At 42.4% G+C, this 23,925-nt stretch overlaps 1 protein-coding gene across 5 annotated transcripts in view; it reads left to right on the top strand.

Annotated features, from left to right (window-relative positions):
- The window catches only part of DAPK1 (death associated protein kinase 1), a 168,960-nt gene extending 158,114 nt beyond the window's left edge, over positions 1–10,846 (top strand). For all 5 annotated transcript variants that reach the window (XM_057498516.1, XM_057498513.1, XM_057498514.1 and 2 more), the window contains 5 exons: positions 2,463–2,660; positions 3,693–3,831; positions 5,130–5,250; positions 6,637–6,825; positions 8,327–10,846. In XM_057498516.1, coding sequence (XP_057354499.1) covers positions 2,463–2,660; positions 3,693–3,831; positions 5,130–5,250; positions 6,637–6,825; positions 8,327–9,559 — 1,880 coding nt within the window. In that variant the 3' untranslated portion in view covers positions 9,560–10,846. The remainder of the gene's footprint in view (positions 1–2,462; positions 2,661–3,692; positions 3,832–5,129; positions 5,251–6,636; positions 6,826–8,326) is intronic.
- Positions 10,847–23,925: the final 13,079 nt, after the last annotated feature.

The raw sequence follows: 23,925 nt of genomic DNA, 5'->3' as shown, positions 1-23,925 counted from the left end.
TAGAGCCAAACATCCAGTTGGATGGGAAATCACATAACACAGTCCCACTAGCAGTTTAATAAATCTGGATATGCAGGGAATTATTTTTCAACACCTTCAGTCTTGGCTATTTCTGTGATAGAGACACAGGCAATTTTTCCATAGGGAAAAATCAAGTGTGTTCTCAAACATTTCCAAGAGGTGAAGTCTTAAATATTACCAAGGAAGGTTTACTCCATCAAGCATTCTGCCCTTTAGCTGCACCCACAGGGCCCCAACTGGGCCCAGGTCACTAGAATAGGGAGCCAGCAATGTCTCTGAGACTCAGCTTCCAAATCTGTAAAATGGGGTCAATAATACCAACTATAAAGGTGCTATGAGGAGTTTGTGAGCTGATGTTTGTTTAAGGGCCTGGTGTAGTGTCTGGCAGTGGGGACATACCCAGAATGCCACCATTGGGAGCATCTTCATGAAGGCCCATTTAATATCCCAACCCCAGTATAAAGTAGAAGCTCTGTGTGTATTAGCTAAAGCAGTGGTTCTTCAGCTTACAGCACAGGCAGATCCCCTGGAGGGCATGTGGAAGCAGACTGCCCGGCCAGTCCGAGTGCAGAATAGAGCAGGTCTGCAGGCCTCCCAGGTGTTGCTGTTGTACCGGGAACACCACTTTGAGAACCACTGGCCCTAGTGCAGCTGAATTACAGTTCATGTGCAATTGCCCTCAGAAAGGAGTGCCCGCTGAGGTCGGTGAGCAGAGCTGGCCCTGCAGTAGAGGCCTTGGTGCTCACACTCAGCGTTCCAGTACTGCCCATGCTCAAGAGCCTATTTCTGTGTCCCAGAACTCTGCACCTTCTGTAGGGCTTTCCTCCCCGAGAATGCCTGTGCTGCAAGAGGAGGCTCTAAGAGAAGCCTTGTGGATCTTCCAAAATGACTCTTGCCTGCAGAATTTCTGGCACAGAATAAGCACCCACCAAAAAGAAGAATTAGGGAAATGAAGACAGAAATCCTACAGCACAAGTGGTCCTGCCTGGCTGTCCCAGAGGCCAGTGGGTGGATGGTCACATCCTGGCGGGATGTGGCAGCGGAGAGGTGGGGGCACCTATGTGTCTGGACAGTCATTGGGAGATTCCACTGGGAGGCGTTCCTGGTCAGAATCTCACCCACACACGTGTGCAGGAAAAACAGCCATACCCACAACTCTGGGACAGGGAGCAGCTGCCCCCCACCACACAACCTTCCACCCAGGCTTCTGCTGCCTCCCTCAGCACAGGCCTCGGGGACCGCCCCTCCTCAGGGTTCCACCCACATCCTTCCTATGCAGAGATGCTAACCAACTATGGCATCTTCCACCTGTGCACAGCAGCCTACTGGCATCTGACCAGCCTGAACACTCACGCACCTGGGGGAGAATTCTGTCACGATTTAACTACAATTAAGGTTACATTTTGTAGTGATTTTTATGTTCAACATTTTATACCCTGTTATGTTCTGAAGAGAATTTATACTTGAGAATACAGAATCTCACTCATGTATGTTCTCTCACTGTGAGTTGACAATCAGGAACCCAAAGTAGGTAGTTTGTTCCCTGACTCCTTCCTCGTCAGGAGTAAATTCTATAGGTAAAGGTACAGTGTTTGTATTAAGAGGTGAGTGTCTAAAGCAGTGTTCTTATGGACGTAGCATAACTCATGCCTCTGTATAAGCAGCATGATGATGTTTGTTCTTTGCCCAGGTGGTGCTCTCTTATTTTTTTTACATACCAATATTTGGAGGGAAAAAAAAAGTAATGTGTATACGCATTTTCATGTATGCTTATAGGCATGTACACATGCATGCATGTGAGCGTTGTGTGTGTGTATGCCATCCCAGAAAATTATAAATATGATAAAGATATAGATACAGATATAACAGTAAATGTGTTTAGGGAAATGGATGACCACACACAGATATTCTAGATTTATAGATAGACAAAAGGCATGGACATACAAACAGACATAGGCACATACACGTAAGGGAGATACTGTCTTGCCAATGGATTTCAGCCCCTGGCAAGTTCACTATGGATTCAGTGAGACCAAAGAAATGACAATAGAACTTTCTTTGGGGCGAAACAGTTTATTACCCAGCTTGTTCTCCCAGCGGCAGGTCAAGCACTAGCCTCTGCCTCCACCCAGAGCACTGGGCCGAGCTCTCTATATAGCGCAATAATAGCTTATTGCCCAAAGGTGTGGAAGCGGTAGCCTAGGAACAGGCCAGTTACATCATCAGGTGGTTTAGGTTCAGTGAGGATCCTGGCCATAGGAACCCCAGCTTCCCCACAGATATGTATTACCAATATAAATCTATATGGATGTAGATGCATAAATAAACAGATCAGTGCTCCAGATGGCATTCTCCCTACTGCTAATCCCTAACATGCTAAGAAAAATTGGAATTGAAATTTTGGTGGTGGCATTTCACAACAGTAATCTTTGTCTCTGTAGGAGTCGGTGATTTCAGTGTGTGGGAATTCTCTGGAAATCCTGTATACTTCTGCTGTTACGACTATTTTGCTGCAAATGATCCCACATCCATCCATGTCATCGTTTTTAGTCTGGAAGAACCCTACGAGATCCAGCTGAACCAAGTGATTTTCTGGCTTAGTTTCCTGAAGTCCCTTGTGCCAGTTGAAGAGCCTATAGGTAAGCTACAACGCCCCTGGGGAGCGAGAGCCCTTCCCCCTGGCCCGCACCTCCCTTGGTCCTTCCTTTCTGCTAGAAGATTCTCACTCTGGAAGCATCCTGGGGCTTAGCTGTTCATTTTGCCTGGCAAGGAATTGTGTCATGTTGCATTTTGCTGCATCAAAGCCCCAATCCTGATCAATTTTTTGAGAACCATTTCTCTCTCTCTCTTTCTACCCCTAGAGCTGCAGTCACTTTGTTGGGTACAAAGCAGCATACCTCCTTTAACAGCTGCAGGCCCTTTACCTAGTGGGTTCACAATTACTAAACAATATAGCTCACCTTCATTCTCTCTGCCCATCGGGAGTGAAAGAACAGCGCAGGGCCATACTGACTGAATGTATCACCTTAACTTTATTCTTAGAGGGCAAGTCAGTGTGGATAAACTTCTTTGTTCTTTTCACACAACAGAAGCAGCAGCCTTCCCTGGAGAAATGTAAAACTCAACAGTCAGTTTTTTCATTGGAAAGCATATATAATAATCAAACTACTGGACTTCTTCCCCCTCAAGGAACCTCTACTTTTGCTTTCTCATCCTTTCTTCACATTTTTGTTTTAAACCCTCCTGTAAGTGGGAGGCTCTCCTACAGGAGCAAATGGCAGGAGGATCTCTCCTGAGTCACTTCTGTGGTACTGCTGCATGCAGGGGGCTTTCTGCGGTTCATAATGGGCACCCCCTGGTCAGAGGTTAGATCTCCCCTAACCATGCAAAGGGACTGTCCGGAGGAAGAGCTGAGAAATTGCCTTGTATTCTGGGTCAGCTCTGATTCGCTTCCAGCCACCTTCCCTGAGCCCAGAAAGTAAGCTCATCTCGTTGACCTGGCCGAGAGGTCATGCTACACAGCGGATGTGGGGCCTCAAGTCTGCAGGCAGGTTGCACATCCACCTGGAGAAACAGTGGGGCCTGAGGCCCGCGCACCGTGTAGCTCCTGGGGAGGAGAGGCAGCCGGGAAGGAGGACCCGCCTCTGAAACGGTTTGTTCCACACCCTCAGCCTTCGGTGGCAAGCTGAAGAACCCACTCCGAGTTGTCCTGGTGGCCACCCACGCCGACATCATGAACGTCCCACGTCCAGCTGGAGGCGAGTTTGGATACGACAAAGACACATCATTGCTGAAAGAGATCAGGAATAGGTAAGGGGTGGTCGCAGGGACAATGCAACTGAATCATGTGACCAGAGAAAGGAATTAAAGAAATTAAAGGCCCCTTGCTTGGTTGCCTTTTTTGTTGTATTTTTATTTTTATCAAGGCAATAAATACACATATAACTAATCCAACAGAAGGAAAGAGCACGGGATTAAAAAACAATAGACTTCTCACTGCTTTCCCCACGTCCTGGTGCCGCTGTGCAGAAGTAACTGCTTTTAGTTGGTTTTTGTATATTTTTTTAGCTTTATTGAAATACCACTGACAGATAAAATCGTAAAATATTTAAAGTTTATATCATGGTGATTTGATATACATTTACATTGTGAAGAGATTCCTCCCCTCTACATAATGAATACATAAATCCCCTCGCACATTTATCTTCTTTTATTTTTACGCTAAAAATGTTAAATTCTACTCACTTAGCAAATAGCAATTATATAATACAGTATTATATACTCATACATCAACTACTGTCACTATGCTTTACCTCAGATCCTCAGATTTTCTAATTATTTTAGTTTTCAGTTCTTTTGATGATTATCATCTACTGCTGAGCAGCATTTCTCAAAATACAAGGTAAAACACACTACGGGGACATGAAATTCATTTAAGAGACCTTGAGCAACTCTTTAAAGTGGGATGGAGAGCACAGAGCATTCCTATCAGGTGCTTTCGTAAATTTTTGTTCCACTTATAAATATAGACATGCACAGGGTCTCGATGTAAAAATGTGTATTTTTACTTAGTGTCTGTCAAAGTTTGAACCTGCACTCTGTATAATATCTAATAACTCAAATTCTTTGTGTGTCAACTGAAGACACCCATTATCTTTCTGACATGAAAACTAAGGTGTATTTGTACAAAGCTACAAAACTAATCTGTACAAAACTACAAAACTAATATTTGTAAATCTGGGTGGAACTTTCATGCTCTCTGCCTGCTCCATCAACTGGCAATAGCGTCCCTTATCCTAACTTGCAAGGTGAGCACATTAGGCCTCCCTTTTCCTGTGTCAGGGAAGCTGAAGTCTTTTCACGCTGTGTTCCTGCCATTCTGTGGCATCTGAGGTGTCCGCTTGTATGACTCAGACCACACATGTGTCCCCAGGCCTCCTCACTGGTGTACATGACAGTGTCCAGCAAACAGCAGGTGGGGAGACTTTGCAAGGTCACCAGGACTTCCTGGCCTCTGACCAGCCTTTTGGACCACTGAGAACCTGGCCCTGCGTGGAAATAATTGGTGAGTCTGTGTCACTCTGATGAGGCCACTGCTCTTTCTTTAGGTTCGGGAATGATCTTCACATTTCAAATAAGCTGTTTGTTCTGGATGCTGGGGCTTCAGGCTCTAAGGACATGAAGGTGCTTCGAAATCACCTGCAAGAAATACGGAGCCAGATTGTTTCAGTGAGTATGCCCAAGAGGCAGATAGCCAGGTGTAGCAGATCATTTATTAAATAAAAATTGTTCCTATTAAATTGTTATAACATGTTTATTTCCTATTACATTTCTGTAGATGTGGTGATTAACATCTACACTAACTAATCTATTCCATTCACTTTTTATTTTTTGATTTACTGATTACAGCAGCTTTATGTTTTATGTAGCGCTCCTAAATGGGTATGTTAAGGGCAAACATCCCAATGCCAAGTTGCTAAGTGCCCTGGAATGCTCCTGCCCTGCCTCCCAGCACCCTCCCTCCATGCCTGGTGGCTGCCCCTCCACTTACAACTTACTGCTTCCCTGATGGGACGTGCTGTGTTTACAACACCAGCCTCCAGTTCCAGATTTGCTTCTGGAATTTTCAGGAACTCTCCGCTTGCTCAGGAAGCCTGGCTCTTGCATTACGATGGGTCCCCACTATGGCACAGTCAGCGGTGGGGAGGAGTCTGGCAGGCCTTGGAAGAACCAGTGGGCTTGGGTTGGGAACAACAATCTGGGTAGTACCTCCCCACCAGCTGGCATTAGGGCCCCTGCTCCCAGGCGTTGGGAGTCCCTTGAAGAGTTTTGAGCTGGGGTGTGGTGTGCTCATCTGCCTAACATTCCCTCTTCCCCATTTCCTGAGGTCAGGCAGATGGCACCCATCAAAGAAAAGGCCTGTGTCCCTGGGAATTTTGTTTTTTGAATAGGGAGTACAGTTTAGCTGGTATAAAAGGATTCAAGAGAAGACTGCCTAATCGGTGAAGCAGTGCACTGTATGACTGGTGTATGTAGTCAGGAAGGTGTGTTGATTATAGGAGTCTGTAAGCAAGTTAAGAGATTTATTTAATCAAGTTAAGAGATTAAAAACGTATTTCAAGCCAATTACCAAGATTAATTAGTTTAATTTGAAATAATTTTTTCAACAACAGACTCCATGAATACCTAATTTATGGACCAAAACCCACTTTAATATTGATAATGGTGTTTATTGTTTCTGCCTCTCTCCATGCTCCTAAAGTGACCTTTGCCTAGCTGAAGGAGTTGCTCCAAGTGAGGGATGGAGAGAGGGAGGCAGGGAGTAAAACGTTAGGAGTTGGTGAACATTGGTTGAGTCCACAATTCCAAAGCATTGAGAACCCTCACCATCATAATTTAACATAAACAATAGAAAGGAAAGCCTCTACAGAATTTGATCTTTGATGACAGATTCTGTTTATTGGCAGTACTTTAAAAAAGAACTGCTCAGTACCCACCCCAAAAAACACTAACTCATGCAAAGAATTACATGCAGCCTGCAGAAATGAGTGGTACTGTGTCCATCATTGTGTCCCCACAGCTGTACATTGACCTGTGCCACCCTTTCTGTTCCAGGTGTGCCCTGCAATGACTCATCTATGTGAGAAAATCATCTCCACTCTGCCTTCCTGGAGGAAGCTCAATGGGCCCAACCAGCTGATGTCCCTACAGCAGTTTGTGTATGATGTGCAGGACCAACTGAACCCCCTGGCCAGTGAGGAGGACCTCAGGTGTATAGCCCAGCAGCTACACAGCACTGGCGAGGTGAGGCTTCTAGAGCCAAGGTGGGGGTCTAGCAGAGGCCCTAGGGGTCATTTCTGTGCCCAGTTCCAGCATCTGAGTGTGGTATGAAACTGGGAGGCCAAGTTCAAACTGCCCAGCAATCCACGATTTTCCAAATACATGGAAGCCTCATATGATTTTCTTAACGGTGGTTATCTGCTCTGCCGTTCACCCTAAGATTGGGCATTTGTTTTGCTTTGGTTTGTTTTTTGGCTCTCTGTGAGTTCAGGGGCATACACCCCCTGCACTGGATGCCAGGACCTCTCCTTTCTCCCAAGGGGCATCTGCCACTTAGCTGGGATTTCTGCAGCCTCAGGACAGCTGCACTCCACGGGCTGTTCTCAGTGCTATACAGACCTCTTGGGTTCACAGATGATGGATGATCAGCATTAAGGCCATGTCTGGAGACACTAAGCCACAGCAAACAGTGTCCTCAGCAATGACCAAGACGTGGGGATCTTTGCTCCTGGTTGTGCCACATTTAGTGCTGGGGTGTGATTTGGGAGCCCTGTTCTAATTGCATCACAGCCCGTCCCCAGAAAGGGAACAGAGCCTGTGCTTTCCTCCATCCTGTGAAGTCAGGAGACAGAGTGAGCGAGTCTGGGCCAAAAAGAGCAGTTCTGAGTATTACAAAACAGGATCAGTTCTGAGAAGTTTAAACACCAGAAGCTTGTTTCTCCAATCTCAGTGCCATGTATGACCTTTTAGCTAGTTTATGTGGATCATATAGGTTTGGAAGTTAAAACTGAGTCCAGAAGCCAGTGATTTGGAAAGCTAGGGCCTCAAGCAATGACTGTGTTAACTTTTGAACTCCAGTGAAACCACCTGCTAATCTACTGGCCCCTCCAGCAGGACTTTTAAAGTGATTGAATCCAAGGGCTGCAATAAGTGCAGGATCAAAGCTCACATTATATGATGTATAACCAGTAGGATATTTAAAAAATCTTAATAATACTCAACTTCCTCCTTTGGTGCAGTATTCTCATGCCTTCTGGAATTTGACCAGTAAGTTTCTAGGTCATTTGGCATTGCATCTCTCCTTGCCTTTGAGACTTTAATAAAGTACACGAAGACCTAAGCAAAGGAGGGGAGAAAAGAAGGGAAATCTAAATCAGGTGGCCCTCCTGTGATAGGCCGCCAGCCCCTCCTCCAGGCTGTCACTGCCCTCTGTAACCAGTGCCCTGGTCTTACATTTCTTCAGTTGCCTTCTAACATCCTTTTCTCTCCAGGACCCACTTAGTCATCTGTGTCCTCAGCCTCCTCAATACAGGACCGCTCCTCAGCCTGTTTCATGACCCTGAGATGGCAGTGTGTGGGACTGAATCACAGTTACTGTTACACTGAATGCCTTTCCCATGGCTAAACTGATAACTGCTGTACCCTACAGAAATTTTCAATCCAAGGCTCAGTTTTGCAGAGAGTCATATGGTGCATCTGGCCACATTTATACCTAGGCTTAACCTCCTGTTGTCTTCTCTGACAGATCAACATCATGCAGAGTGAAACCGTGCAGGACGTTCTGCTCCTGGATCCCCGCTGGCTCTGCACCAATGTCCTGGGGAAACTTCTATCTGTTGAGACCCCACGGGCCCTGCACCATTACCGGGGCCGCTACACCATGGAGGATGTCCAGCGCTTGGTGCCTGACAGTGACGTGGAGGAGCTGCTGCAGATCCTAGATGCCATGGACATCTGCGCCCGGGACCTGAGCAGTGGCACGATGGTGGACATCCCTGCCCTGATTAAGACAGACAACCTGCACCGCTCCTGGACAGATGAAGAGGATGAGGTGAGGGTCTACGGTGGTGTGCGCATCGTCCCTGTGGAGCACCTCACCCCCTTCCCATGTGGCATCTTTCACAAGGTCCAGGTGAACCTGTGCCGGTGGATCCACCAGCAGAGCACCGAGGGGGATGCGGACATCCGTCTGTGGGTAAATGGCTGTAAGATTGCCAACCGAGGGGCCGAGCTGCTCGTGCTCCTAGTCAACCACGGCCAGGGCATCGAGGTCCAGGTGCGAGGTCTGGAGACAGAAAAGATCAAGTGTTGCCTCCTGCTGGACTCAGTGTGCAGCACCATTGAGAACGTCATGGCCACCACGCTGCCAGGGCTGTTGACGGTAAAGCATTACCTAAGCCCCCAGCAGCTGAGGGAGCACCATGAGCCTGTCATGATCTACCAGCCGCGGGACTTCTTCCGGGCACAGACCTTGAAGGAGACCTCGCTGACTAACACCATGGGTGGGTACCGGGAAAGCTTCAGCAGCATCATGTGCTTTGGGTGTCATGACATCTACTCGCAGGCCAGCCTGGGGATGGACATCCATGCATCAGATCTGAACCTCCTGACCCGGAGGAAACTGTGTCGCCTGCTGGACCCACCTGATCCCATGGGGAAGGACTGGTGCCTTCTTGCCATGAACCTGGGTCTCCCTGACCTTGTGGCAAAGTACAACACCAATAATGGGGCGCCCAAGGAGTTTCTCCCAAGCCCAGTCCATGCACTGCTCCGGGAATGGACTTCCTTCCCTGAGAGCACAGTGGGCATCCTCATGTCCAAACTGCGGGAGCTGGGGCGCCGCGATGCAGCAGACTTTCTACTGAAGGCGTCCTCTGTGTTCAAAATCAACCTTGATGGCAATGGCCCAGAGGCCTATGACTCAAGCTGCAACAGTGGCACATCTTATAATTCCATTAGCTCTGTTGTGTCCCGGTGAGGGCTGCTTTGTCTTGGACAGGGTCTTTTAGGACTGCAGAAGCAAGGGGGCTGTAGCCTATCTTTCCATGGGACATTCTGGGTACATCCCGACTTCTGCCCACTTCATGCAGGACGCCACCCTCCCTCCTGCTTCACCTACTTCTCTGCCGCTACCTCCCTCCTGCTCAGACATTCTGTTGTGTCAATAATCTTTCTAGTTCAAGAGCAGACTACATTCTTTCCGTTGACCATTTGAAAAGCTATCATCCCTTCCCTCCATGTTCTGGGTTCCATTTCTCAATTTCCAGTATCTTGATTCTTACTGATAATTTTACTGGAATTCCTAACTTTTCAATGAAATTTTTTAATTACCATGTTGAGTGTCCCTTTAAAAAAAAAGCACATATTTATCTCAAATATGTATTTCTTATATTCTTTTCTTTGTTGTAACATATCCTCAGTGTATCTCTTTTATATTTGTAGGAAAGAATCCCATGTAAGGGATCCCACTGTATGATTATAAACAGACAATACGTGAGTGCCTTTTGCAGAAGAGGGTGTGTTTGACATCATCCCCATCAGCCAGGAGCTGTCTGCAAGGAAATGCTCCCTCTCTGTCCCTTGCTGTAAGCTGATCATCGCCAGAGGTGCTTCACCTGCAGTTTTTTTTACCTGAAATTTTTATTTTCCTTTGGCAAGGAAAGTGGAGAAAGCAGTCCTCCTCTAGTGAGATCTCATGGCCAGTGCTTTTGCTGTGATAAGACATGTTTTCATTTGCTTTTGTTTAAACATCCATGTGCACAGCCACATGGACCCTACATCCTGTCATGCCTCATCATTCCCTTTCATCTCAGGGAGAAGGTGGACACAACTGTAGGGTAACAGAGACCTGTGTGAGGATTCAGGGGACCCCCCGGACTCAGGGTTCCTGGAAGCCCAGCACCATTTGTGCACAGCTGGGGTTTCCCACATTTAGGTTCTGGTATGACAACTTCCTGTACTCAAAATCTTAAAAGGAAAATATAAAAGAAGCAAGTTTTCTTGCAGTGATTTAAAATTGTGAAAGTTTTAAATGTTGAAACATGTCTTAATTCTTCTGTCCTGGGAAGCATGTAATTTAATGTTATGTCGTGTGTGTGTGTGTGTGTGTATATATATATGTATACATATATATATATATGCAGTATGTATATACATATAAATACAGGTATTTTTACTTAATCTATAATATGTAGTAAAAAAATTGTTTCTCTTATTTGTTTTTTGGGGTTTTTTTGCTTTTTTAAAAATAAACTGTTGTGTGTTGCATTAGTTTCCTGGTCTTTAATTCAAAATAAATTCTCCTTTGTTCTGTTTTCCCTCACCAGTACCCCATATCATGGGACAAACTGATCCAAAATCCAGAAAATCATTAAACCTAAAGTCCTGGAAATGGAAAACAACCCAATATTTAGGTGCTTAATTATTCCTTAAATTGGGGGTGGTGCAGGGAAGTAACAAGAGCCCAGCTGATTTTCACGTCTGTTCTCACTTTTTAAAAAAGAGCCTCTTTCCGTTTTCCTTGGAAAGAACTAAATAGCCAAACTGACTCTTTCAGTCCCAGCAGTCGGGGAAACAGGGAGTTGTATTTCTGTCTGTGCACAAGTGGAGGAATGTGCCCTGAAGAAGGAAGAGAAATCTACTACAAAAGATACCTGTCTTCTTAAGTATAGAATACCCTGTGCCCGGACAACAGCTAGAAACTCTTACCTGTGACCTTCATGGTGGCTGGAAGTGACAAAAGGTCCAAGTGACAAATCTCTAGTAAAAACTCAAGACTGCTTTAACAATGGGGCAAATATAAAAGATTGGAAGAAAAAAAGACTAAAATGTTGGCAATTATTTTCTCTGTGGTGTTGGGAAGACAATTCGATTCTGTTTTGCCCCAGTTGCCTGTCATAACCATGGTTTGCTTTTATACTGATAAAATAAATGCTAATGAAAGAAAACCTAACACTCCACCTAAACATGCCTAGGAAACAGCACTGAAATTGTAATTGAGGCCACCTTAGAAGAGTGGAACCTGCTTTTCTTCTGCCACCTCCCTCCTGACTGTCAACTTCCTTCCCTCCCACCTCCAGGAGACTTCCCATCGCAGGGATGCAGCACCAGCGGCTGGAACCCAGGGACGGGGGGCTGCCTCCGGCAGTGTGCGTGTCAGATCCCAGACAGGGATTCTGACTGGTCCAGCTTGGGTTCCAGAGCTCCCTGGGCATATGTGGGGTTGGGGAGAGAGTTCCCTGCCGGGCCTGGCCCCAGTGACCCTGGGACCGTTGCTGGGAAGGAACAGTTCTCCTCACAGAGGTGGTTCTGTTAACAGGAGAAGGGGCAGAGGGAGGATGCCAGCAAATCCAAGCAACGAACTGCAACATCTCTGTACTTTTGTTTGTGCAGTAATAAGGATGGGCACCTGTCCATGAGGTTATGGGGCCACGTGGGTCCTAAATGTGGAAACACACTTAGGGGTCATTCAATGCCACCCATGAGAAGAGCTTGAGGACCGTCAAGATCACAGCCCCATCCTGGAAAGGCCGTGCGGGACACTCCAGGGGGCCTAATGGGTCATCAGTGCTGTGACCTCTGGGCTGAAACTGGCAACGCCCCACGGTGGGTAGCTGGCTTTTGCTCCTGCAGGAGGAGGAAGCCAGACCACAGCTCTCTTCCTGCAGCTGCAGTGAGAATCAGAAGGTGCAAGTTCTTAGGAGCCAGAAAGAAAAGCCTCTCACGGGCCATTTTTCTTAGTTGCTGTGAAGTGCATTTGGGGCCATATTCCTCGCTGTTGCATGAATTCCCAGGGAGACATAAAAGAAGCTCCTTCCCCAAACTGAGAAGACGCTGACTGGCCAACAAAAGACTTGGACAGATTTGGTTTGGCGAGTATATGAGTTTATTGGGGTTACTTAGAGTGGTGGGCAGCATTCAGAGAGCACTCTGGTTAAGATCCCATCCTCTACCCTGTTAAACTAAGCTTTTATTGGAAAACAAGGAATGTGCAACAGGACAATCACAGGTATGCTAGCACTGTGTGGGAAAAGCAGGTGAGGGGGGAGCTCTTTCCCTTATTTCAATGTTTTCTTGACTACTAGGTGTTCCTTCATTCCTTAAACCTTACCCTAGGGTCATGAGCAATATGAAGGGATGCCTCCGGGTTTCATAAGGAATATGACACTGCAGCTTGTGACTGCTTAACACAAAACGGCTTCGTTTTGGTCATGTTTTGGAGTACCGTCATCTGCACTACACTCATCCCCCTGGGCTATGCTGTCCTTTGACACAAAGTCCAGCCTGGGGCTGCCCTGGGGGCCTGGAGTCTAGCAACTGGCAAGAGCTTCCCAGGGCCTCAGGGCCTCTGTGGTGTGGCCTGGAGGGCACTTCCGGGAGCTCTGATTGGTGCTAATCTGAAATCCACAATTTGGAGAAGGAATCAGAATTCTGGGGGATTCTGGTGGTCTTTTTGCAGAAAGGGGTTTAATTACCACCACAGGACTCACTGAAATGTTAGAACTACACTGACCCCATCAATGTCCAAAGTCCACAACGGTCTTCCCAAACATTGAGGGTCTACCTAAACTCTGACTCCAAAATTGCCAGTCCATTGAGAAGAGCCCGGCTGGGCTATTCCTGCATAAACAGTCAATCAGTTCCAGTCAGACTGTAAAACTGAAAGGGTCATGGGGAGATCTGAACTTAAAAGTGTAAGTCCTTCAATAAGAGTGAAGAAATAGTTTTTCTCAACAGATGAAAAAAGTTCTGGAGATGGATGGGATAATGGTCAGAATAATGTGAATGTACCTAATGCTACTGCACTGTGCAGGCATAAATGGTTAAAATGGAAAATTTTCTGTTACGTCTGTTTTACCACAATTTTTTAAAAGGAAAAGAAAAATAGATAAAGCTGAAACTTAAAAAATCGGGGTCACAGTAAGACATGCAGAGTAATGTATAAGACTCCCCATTGTGTTCAGAGCAGCCTAACAGAGCAGGTTCCCCCAAAAGGGGATAGAAAAAATGATGGACTGCTTTATGGAGAATTTGATATTTGTTACTTTAAAAAAATCTTTGAAGTGGCTGTCATAAAAGGAACAGGTAATAATTTTATTTGGCTTCTTTCTGATTCACTGTGAAAAATGTTATGAATTCATAGATGGGATGCACTATTTTCTTTTCAGGACTTTGGCTTCTCAAGGACTTAACTAGGCCCCACGTTGGTGAGGAGTGACTTGCTCTGCTTGCTCATTCCCCAGATGTTTGCTGAGCACCTGTTACGGGCAGCAGTCCTGGGCTCACAGCAGAGGCACAGACCCTGGGGTACTGAGGCTGCTCACCCAGATGGCCATGGGGCTCAACTCCACCATCTGAGGAATTTGCCCTCACGAGCTATTTTGTGGGGTTCTGACTGAGCTTTAGGCAGCCACCTGAGGGTGAAGCGAGATTTTTATCTCTGCACCCAAAAGCCACGTGCTGGTGAGAGGCCCGAACCTCAAACTGCTCAGGCCCAGGACTCAGCAGCTTCCAGACATGGGCCAGGACAGAGACAGAGTGTCTGTCCCAACCGAACACCCCTGGCAGGCTGGTGTTTGTTTACATAACGGCGGCAGCACCGAGGTTGTTACAGACAGATCCTGAGGACGGTTTCTGGACGCTCCTGGGGGTAACCGTTTCTGCCCGGCCAGAAGACACCTCCCCTCCGTCCGCCACCTCCACCCTAACGGCCGGGCCTCGCGCACCGTCCGACCGCACGCACGCCCCTAACGGCCGCGCCTCGGGGCGTCACCGCCCAACCGCACGCACGCGTGCGCAAAGCAGCTCCTCTGAGGGGACGCAGCCGGACGCGCATCTCATCGGTTATGTGAGTCTCACATATCATCTACTGCATGAGGACACAGTATCTAGCGGGGCTGGTCCTGAGCACCGGAGGGAGCAGGGAAAAGCTTTGGATACTGCCGGGGGCCGGTGTCAGGGAACCGGCCCCAGGGCCTTCAGCACAGGGTTTCAGCCCCACGGCTCCAGGGCCTCGAAGCGCCGGGGCTGGTCAGGGCAGCGGGAGGCCGAGGTGCCGGTCTGTCCGCTAAGATCGGAATCTCCTCTTCTCTCAGGACACGTAACTAGAGAACGGATGCGCACCGCTGGCTGGTTGTTTTCGGGGGAGCCGTAGGAGTTCTCACCGCCCCTGGGACCCCGCAGTGGGTGAGGTAGGAATGGTTTAGGGGAACGCCGGGCCTGTCAAGGCATCAGTGTCAGTGAGCAGAGAACGGGGAGGAGAACCGTTGGTCGCCCCTGCAGGATCCAGGGAAGCAGGACCCGAGTCTGTCCGGCAGACAGTCCTGCAGACTTGTTTATAGGGCAGAAAATCTCGGGTTGCAGGTGTTAATATATTTATGCGTTAATTAGGAATTGTCACCATGATTTATCATCGTAAGAGGTGGAGGAAAATCCTTTTTGTGACTGTTTCCTCTATTAGAAAGAAGTATGTAGTGAATTTGGAACATAGGGAAAAGTAGAAGGAAGAACCTTATAGAATCCCACATTCAAAACAATTATTATGAACATTTTGATGCATCTCATTCCAGATCTTACAATGCGCATTTTTACATGGCTTAAATAACAAGTACTTTAAAGGGAAAACACTATCATAAGTATTTTTATATTATTATAAACTATCAGAAACAACATTTTTTATGTTTACATCCTTTTAAGTGGTAGAATATTACATTTTTTGGTTGACATTTGGGTAGTTCATAATTTTTTGAAATTTAGTAATTTGCTTGCCATGTTTGGTCACAATTGTGTTTGTTTATATACAGCCCTATTCCAAAACAGTGTAAAGCGTTTCCCAAATGTCTGATTAACCTAGGGTTCTGCTCTGGGCCACGTGCTTTTCTCTTTCTTCAGCTCCCTTAGATGAGTTCTCCACTCACGTGGTTACCTGCTTCAGTGCTAGATTTTCCTCAGAGTTTGAAGCCAGCGAACCAACTGCTTGGAAAACGTACACGTTTCCTAGCTCTGATCACTGAGAGGGCCTAAAAGCAGCGACATCCTAATAATAATGAGCACTTAGCTTCTAAATATCATTCTCCATTAAAGGAATCAGGGTTACTTGGAGAAATAGCTGGGCTGATCCAGGGAAAAGCATAGGAAAAGCCTGCAACATTTGTGCCAGAAAGTAAAAAATGATAATTCAAAACACAGAAGTCAGACTGAATTAACCAGCTAAATATAACAGTTGGGCACCAAAATAAGTATTGATAATGACTGAATTGAATCAAGTAGGAAACCCAGAGTCTATATTGCTATCAATAGCAAGGACATACGTAAATAAATAAATTGAAACTTTTATATAGAATGAATGAGATATTTCTTTTTGTTTAGAAATGGGATATTTAACCTTAATGAGAATGGTTTCATTTTGTCTCAGATCTGGAATGTGAACACATTACTAATATAATTAAGAATGAATTGCACAAATAGAGCTCATGAACTGAAGGATCTTGTAATTTATTTGTTAATACCACATAGTCTGTACTACATTAGCTACAGTAAGCTAATTCTTACAGTTTGTCGGGTTGATTATTCCTGCTTTATTCCTCTTTTTTAACTTTTTAAAAATCTATTCTAGTTCCTTTGCCATTCCATATAAATTGTAGAAAATCTTGTCTACCAAAAATCTGCAGGGATTTCGATTGCAGTTGTGTTAAATATGTATATCAATTTGCGAAGAATTGACATCTTTAATATTTTGAATCTTCTAATCCGTGAACATAGTTTAGCTCTCCGTTTATTTAGGTCTTCTTGAATATCTTTATCAACATGGTTTAGTTTTTATCATACAAGTCCTATACATGTTTTGTACACCAAAGTATTTTGTTTTTTTAGTGATTGTAAATGGTATAGCACATTTAACATTTTTGTCTGCATACTCATTGATGGTATATATAGAAATACAATAGATTTTCTATGTTTATTTTATATATAAGACCTTGCTGAACTCACATGTAAATTCCAGGAGGTGTTTGTGTGTGTGTGTGTGTGTGTGTGAATTCAGGTTTTTTTGTGGACAGTCATGTCATCTACAATAGGAGCAGTTTTATTTCCTCCTTTCTGATCTCCATACCAATAAAACTGGCTAGAACTTCCAACACTGTTTAATGAGAGTGATGGGAGCAGACATCCTTGCCTTGTTCCTGATCTTAGGGTGGAAGCATTCAGGCTTCCACCAAAAATATGTTACGTAGGTTTTTTTGTAGATGCTTTTTATCAAGTTGAAGAAGTTCCCTCTTTTGCTGTTTTTCTGAGTTGGAGTCATGAATGGGTGTTGAATTTTGTCAAATGGCTTTTCTGCATTAATTTATATGATCTTGTGGTTTCTCTTCTTTAGCCTGCTAATAAGGCACTTAACACTGATTGATTTCTAATATTGAACTAGCCTTGCATCCCTAGAATAAATGCTGTTTAATTATGTGTATAATTATTTTTATATATTGCTGAATTCTCTTTGCCAATATTTTGTTAAGGACATTTGCATATATATATATTCTTAAATAATGTTGGTCTGTAGTTTTCTTATTTTTTTACTGACTGTCTCATTTTGGTGTTGGGGTCAGATGTCATAAAATGAATTGGAAAATGTTTCCTCCTCCTCTATTTTCTAGAACAGATTTTGTAGAATTGGTGGTAACTCTTTATTAAACATAATGGCTGCATTCTCCAGTGCAAATAGATCTGGAGAGTTCTTTTTGGGGGGAGATTTTAAATTTTAAATGAATTTCCTTTGTAGTTATAGAGCTTATCAAATTATTTCATAATGAGTGAGTTGTGATAGTTTGTGTTTCTTAAATTTATCTCACCTGAGTTTTCAGACTTGTTAGTGAAAATTTGTTGAGATAATTACCTTGTTATTCTTTAAATGTCTTTAGGATTTACAGTGATGTCCCCTCTGCTATTCTTGATCTTGATAATTTGTGTCTTTAGATTTTATGTAGTAAGTCTGGCTGGGGTTTATTTTTTTTTTATTTTTTCAAGGTACAAGCTTTTGGTTTCATTGATTTTTCTTTCTTTTTTCTATTTCATTGATTTCTTCTTTTTTTATTAATTTCCTTTTGTTACCAGCCAGAATGCTTTTTCCCTAGGATCATGTCTCTGAGGCGACAAACAATGAAGTCATCAGACAAGAGTATGGAGGAACCAGCAAAGCTCTTTTAATCAGTGAAAAGAGAAAGCAAGAACTCCTGCTAGCCAGGAGGGACTCCAAGAGAGATGGCCATCAGGGCTGCCCTGTCTGGGGTTTATATTGCCTCTTGAGAGGAGGAAGTCTCACTCACCAACCAGATAGTGAACTGAATTAATGACATCACAACTCACTCCTGATTGGCTGAATATACAATACTTCATCTGCATAGAGCAGCTAAGGTCTATGTACCTTTGTATGGCTGAGCTTGATTTGCATAGGGCACAACCAGTCAGAGCAGCTGAGGTCTATCTAAGTGGCTGAGTTTGATTGGGGCTTTTTACAAGGGTCCTGAACTTTATCTGCCTGTGACCCAGCACTACCTGCCTCACTTTCTTTTCCTTACTTCATGTTTAATTTTCCTATCCCCCTTTGCTTAAGATAGAAACTATGGTCATTGATTTGAGACCATTCTTTTCTAATATGGGCATCTAATGCTACACATTTTTCTCTAAACACTGCTTTAATTTCATCTCAGGAATTTCGGTTGTGTTTTCTCTCTGTTCAAAATATTTTACATTTCCCTTTTCATTTCACCTTGAATCCATAGGTTATTTAGAGGTGTGTATTCAATTTCCAAGTATTTGGGGATATTTGCAGATATCTCTGATATTGGTTTAAAAAAAAATTCCATTGTGGTGGGAGTACATACTGTCTAATTTGAAAAGTTTAAATTTGGTGATTTGTGTGTATGTATGGTTTATGTTTTAATGCAGAGTATATTCTATCTTGAGAAATCTTGTCTGTGCTGTATATTCTTGTGTTGCTCTGTGGGTGTTGTGTAAATGCTAATTATGTCAAATTAGTTGGTAGTGTGTTCATGTCTTCTGTGTTCTTAATGATTTTTTTGTCTATCTGTTCTATCAATTAATGAGAGAGGGCTATTGAAATCTTTGACTTTAATTGTGAATTTGTTCTTTTCTCTCTGGAGTGCTGTTTTTCTTTCATGTACTTTGAAATTCTATTAGGTGCATAAGTGCTTATGAGTCTTACATCTTATTGATTAATGAACATCTTTTTATTTACAAAATGACCCTCAGTCCCACATAATCTTTTTTTCCCCTGAAATTCACTTTGGTATTAATGTAGGTACTTAAGCTTTCTTTTTTCTCTTTGTTCCTCAGGCTGGATAATTTTGTTTAACACATCTTCAAGTTCACTGATTCTTTCTCCAGCATGCCCAAATCTGCAATTAAACTCCTCTAGTAAATTATTCATTTCAGTTATTATACATTCTAGCAGCAAAATTTCTATTTGGTTCCTTTTTGTAATTTCTATCTCTTTATTGATGTTCTCTATTTGTTGAGATGTCCGTTTCCTATTTTCCTTTAGTTCTTTGTTCATAGTTTCCTTTAGCTCTTTGAATATGTTTAATGCCATTGATTTAAAATATTGTCTAGTAAGTGCAGTGTCTTTACTTAATTAGGAGAATTTCTGTTAATTTCCTCAATAGATAACATGTTATTACTTCTATTATTTGTATCTTGTCAGTCTACCTTTAACAGTGCTAATAGATGCACCTCATTCCTTTTAACTGTGGCATAGTATTTCTTTAAATGGAGATTCAGCAGTTTTTTAAATTGATTTCTGAATATTTGTTTCCTGTTTTTTATTATTATAAGCAATGCTGCCATGAACACCTTTGTATATGCCTGTTGTGCAAATTTTCAGGTGATTCTCTGGAGTATATAGCCTGCGATAGGATTTTGGGGTCTGACTGTTAACATTTTTAAAAAATATGTATTTATTTAAAATGTTTAATGAATAAAATTTTTTAATAGGAAGTAAATGCACATTGTAAAAAGCAATTAAAAATTGTGTAATGAAAGGTCTTTTTTAGTCTGGAACCATTCCTCAGTTGATGCTTGACTGTGTTAAGTATTAAATATTGCAATTATTTTGTAGTATGTCTTTCAATTTGGGTTTATCATATGTTTCCTATGTTTAGTTTTAGGTTATATGTCTGTGGTAGGAATAGCATACAAATGAGGCTGACTTCTTATTTCATCCTGTAAAGTGATACATGCTTTTTATTAATCCCATTACTGGTGATGTTCAATTTAATCATGTGGTTAAGTTGTTGTCTGCCAGTTTTTTATACTTGTTTTTTTATAATTACTATTTTGTGGAGAGATACTTTGAGACTATGTTTATATCTTTCTATTCATCAAACTTTTCATTCATTCATTCATTTATATTCATATGTGCTCATGGTTTTCATTTTATTTAGTTAATTATAGTTTGTTACTATCAATATTTATTTTGATGTTCATATTGTCATAGGTTTGGACAGTGGGGGCCCCTTAAAATCAGCTTCTGGATCTTTCTGATATATCTCCATCATTCTTTGAACATTTTATTTTCCCATACACCAACATCTATCAAGACTATCTTGTATGTTCCCTGCAGCAGTCCTCAAAGCAGCCATTTGCTGGTTGCATTTGCTGGTGTATGTTATTTAGAAGTCAATATGTGGGTGCTAAGTATGAGAAGTGTGTTCATTGCAATTGGAGTTATTACTTGTATGCCTTCTCTTTGGACAAAGCTGTATATATACATGTATAATATGTATCTGTTTGTTCTGTATCTATGTACATTGAAAACTATGAATTCACACTAATATCTCCCAATTCCAATCAAACACCCAACACTGCAGGGCTAATTTTAGTTTTTTCCCTTTCCATATGTGTAACTCCTTTCTCCATTAGTGAGAAATCTGGCTCCTATTCTGTTTTTTTAAAGAAAGATTTAATTGACATATAACAAGACTCCTTTGATTCTTAAAACAGGGTATGGGATGTTTGGTAGGCCAATATTAATTCTTACCCTCTCTGGCTTGGAGTATACTAGGGTCAATGATCATGTAACATGAAAGCATGTATGACCATGTTTTATTTGATAGTTCAATCTGCATGTGTCCTCTTAGAAAATATCAAATGAAATAGAATCACTAATTTCACATTTGTAGGTATTTGTACTGTGTTATCACTGCCAAGAGAAGCAGAATCTTAATCTACTTTGTTAGGAGATATATGGTTGTGCTTCAGATGAGGGAAATTAGTTATTTGACTTGAAACTGATTTTTATAAAAAAGTCATAATGACTTTAGACCTTTAATGGCAATAAAAGCAACTGATTCCAAGTCACAATTATGAGCAACTCTTTTTGAGTTTATTTTAAGCATTTATTTAAGGTTTTTTTGTCTTTAGTTATAAAATGTGTTTGATAATTTTCTAAGCTGCCAGCTACCATTTTACTTTCATGATTTATGGTTAACATTAGAATCAGATATAAAGTGTTATACTTTTTCATATTTACAGGTTTTTAAATTAAGGACTCTGTAATTAAAGGTGATATGTGATTCATTAATGATAATATATTTCTTCCTAACAATTTAAAGTATCTTAAAGGTAGTAGCAACCATTCTTTTTCAGGTCTTTAGCTTGAGATCACTTCTCTACCCACACATTTCTTTTTTCATGTCTTTAAATTTATGTATGTGCTGACTAGGCTGTATTTCTCTACTTCTGTATCTATTTAGATTTCAAATAAGAAGCTTAAACTTACCATATACAAAACAAAACCCTCGTTTTTTGTAAAAACCAAACTAATCTCACATTTTTTCCCCATCTCAGTAAATAGCAACATTCTTCAATTTTCTCAGGTCAAAAAGTTAGAGTCAGCTTTTTGACTACTTTCTCACTCTCATGCTGCATAATTAGTCCATCATTAAATCCTTTGCAGTATATTCAGAATCTGTGCAATTCTCTTTACTTCCTCCTCCATCATAGTGGTTCAGGCCACCATCAGTTATGCCTGAATTCCTGTAGGAGCCTCCCAGTTGTCTTGCTGCTACCATGTTTGCCTTACAGTCTTCTGTACCTTGAAGCCAGATTAAATGTAAAAAAAAATATCATTTCACATCTCTTCTGAAAACTTCTAACAGTTTTGCTTTTTAACTCAGAAAAAAGCCAATGGCCTCTGTGTACCTTCCATATGATCTGACTTCCCTCTATTTCTGTGGTCTCATCTCCAACATTCTCCCCTTTGCTTACTCTACTCGTACTAATGGCCTTCTTCCTGTTCTTTCAATGTATTAAGCATTGCCTAAGCAAAAATCAGGGCTTTTGCATTTATTGTTCTTTCAGGCTGGAATGCTCTTTACCCTGATGTTTGCTTAGCTTAAGTCCTTCAATTCTTTTTTCAGGTTTCTCTTCAAATAGCACCTTAAAGAAAGCTTTCCTGATTGCATTAAGTAAAATAACACTTACCTCTTCACGCTGGCTCCCTCATCCTGTTTAATCCTTTTCCATTAGCACTTGTCGCCATCTAACATATTTTACATATAACTTATATGTGATATATATATATATGTGTGTGTGTATTGTGTGTGTGTGTGTGTGTGTGTGTGTGTGTGTGTGTGTGTGTGTGTGTGTGTGTATAGTTGACTTATGGCATGGCCCCACTAGACTATAATGTCTGGAATCAGGGACTTTGACTTCTTGCCCTGTTTCGGAACAGTGGCTGGAATGTGATTGGTGTTCTATTAATATTTGTGGAATAAATAAATAACGCTTTATGAGAGAAAGAATATTTTGTTCAGATTCTAAAAGTCAGGATATTTCCTAATGCTTCCTTCTACTCCCTTTGCCTAGCTCCATTCCTGATGAAAGCAGAGGCAAATTTGTGTGGAGTTGGGAGTTGGTTGGGGAAGAAAATGCAAGGTGGGAAAATAGGAGAAAAGAAAACCATACCCTTCTCCTCTGCTCTAGGTCTCCCAGACTGAAAGCCCTTCCAATTTGGCAGGGGGAAGAGGCTTTAACTTTAAGTAAAGTTAGTGTTTTGATTAATAAACTGGGCTGGACATTTCACTTAGTGAGCTAGATTATTCTTGGCATTACAACTGACTTAAAAGAAGAGTGTCCAAGAAAAACATGGGATCTTCCCTCACCCAACAGTTCCTTCAAAGGGCAAGAGAAAAGTGAATCCTCAGATTGGTTATAAAGGGCCTCTAAGGGAAACAAATGAAGTGTTTTTTGTTTTGTTTTGTTTTTTCATGCATCATTCAGCCTAATAGTTACCTTTCTATTGTGGTCTTTATCATAACGCTTAGTAGTCTATTGTTTATGTGTCTGTCTCCTTTACCAGACTATGAGCTCCAGAAGAGAGGGCTAGTGTTTTATTAATCCTGTTTATCTAAGACCTGTCATGGTGCATGACACATAGCAACCATTTAGTGTTTGTTGAATAATCTTCCTCCCCCATCTCAATTCAAGGATTACTTGAGTACCAAAAATACCTTGAGTTTCAAATGCAATGTTTGGTTATAAAAAGGAGGCTGATTGCTTAGCTATTTAGAGATTACACTCTATTCCAGGATTTAGATCCATTTCCCCTAATGAAAATTTAACATTACTCTGTTCTAAAGGAAAAAACACTTCTGAAGTCCTGTATCACAGGGATGATTTTATTCTTTCCTTCTTGCTCAAGCTTTCAGCCACCTCATCTGTCTCCCCTGTTGCAGCAGGGCATGAGTGTGGCTTTCATGGAGCCCAGGGTTTATAATAAATGCTAAGAATAATCCCCTTCTCTCCACATCTGGTATTGCTGTGATTCCTCTTTAAAGGCAAAACCTGAGTCCTTGTTATTTACAAGTTTGAAAGTTAACATTTTCTGTGTTCTTGTGAGAAATGCAAAAATTTCAACAATGTTTTGAAGACTGTGGAGAACGTCTGTGTTTCACTATAAAAACTATAGCATTATTATCACTGTGATCCTGAGATGAGAAGTTATAAAACATTTTGGCCCAAAGAGATGCCACATGAATTTAATAATTTTCATGTGGATAAGCATTTTCCAAACAAACTGTAGCCATGACTTAATCCCTCCTAGAAAGACAGGAGTGTATCTTCAAACAAACTGACTAAGCTGTTTGCTCACAGTTTGCTTTTGATTCAGCAAGATGGATTATGAAGGGTAACAACCAGAGCTGTGACAGCTTTCGCTAAATCCCACCTGGCATTCAATCCCTTTCTCCTTTAAAAAGTTCATAATTCTACAGAAGGCTTGATCAAAGTCACTGGTGGAATGCCTTGGCGTGGGGGTTGGGGTAGTGAGGATTT

The sequence above is a fragment of the Manis pentadactyla genome, chromosome 3, assembly GCF_030020395.1.
Source record: "Manis pentadactyla isolate mManPen7 chromosome 3, mManPen7.hap1, whole genome shotgun sequence".
In the NCBI taxonomy this organism is placed as follows: domain Eukaryota; kingdom Metazoa; phylum Chordata; class Mammalia; order Pholidota; family Manidae; genus Manis; species Manis pentadactyla.
This window is presented reverse-complemented; position numbering and strand designations above follow the sequence as displayed.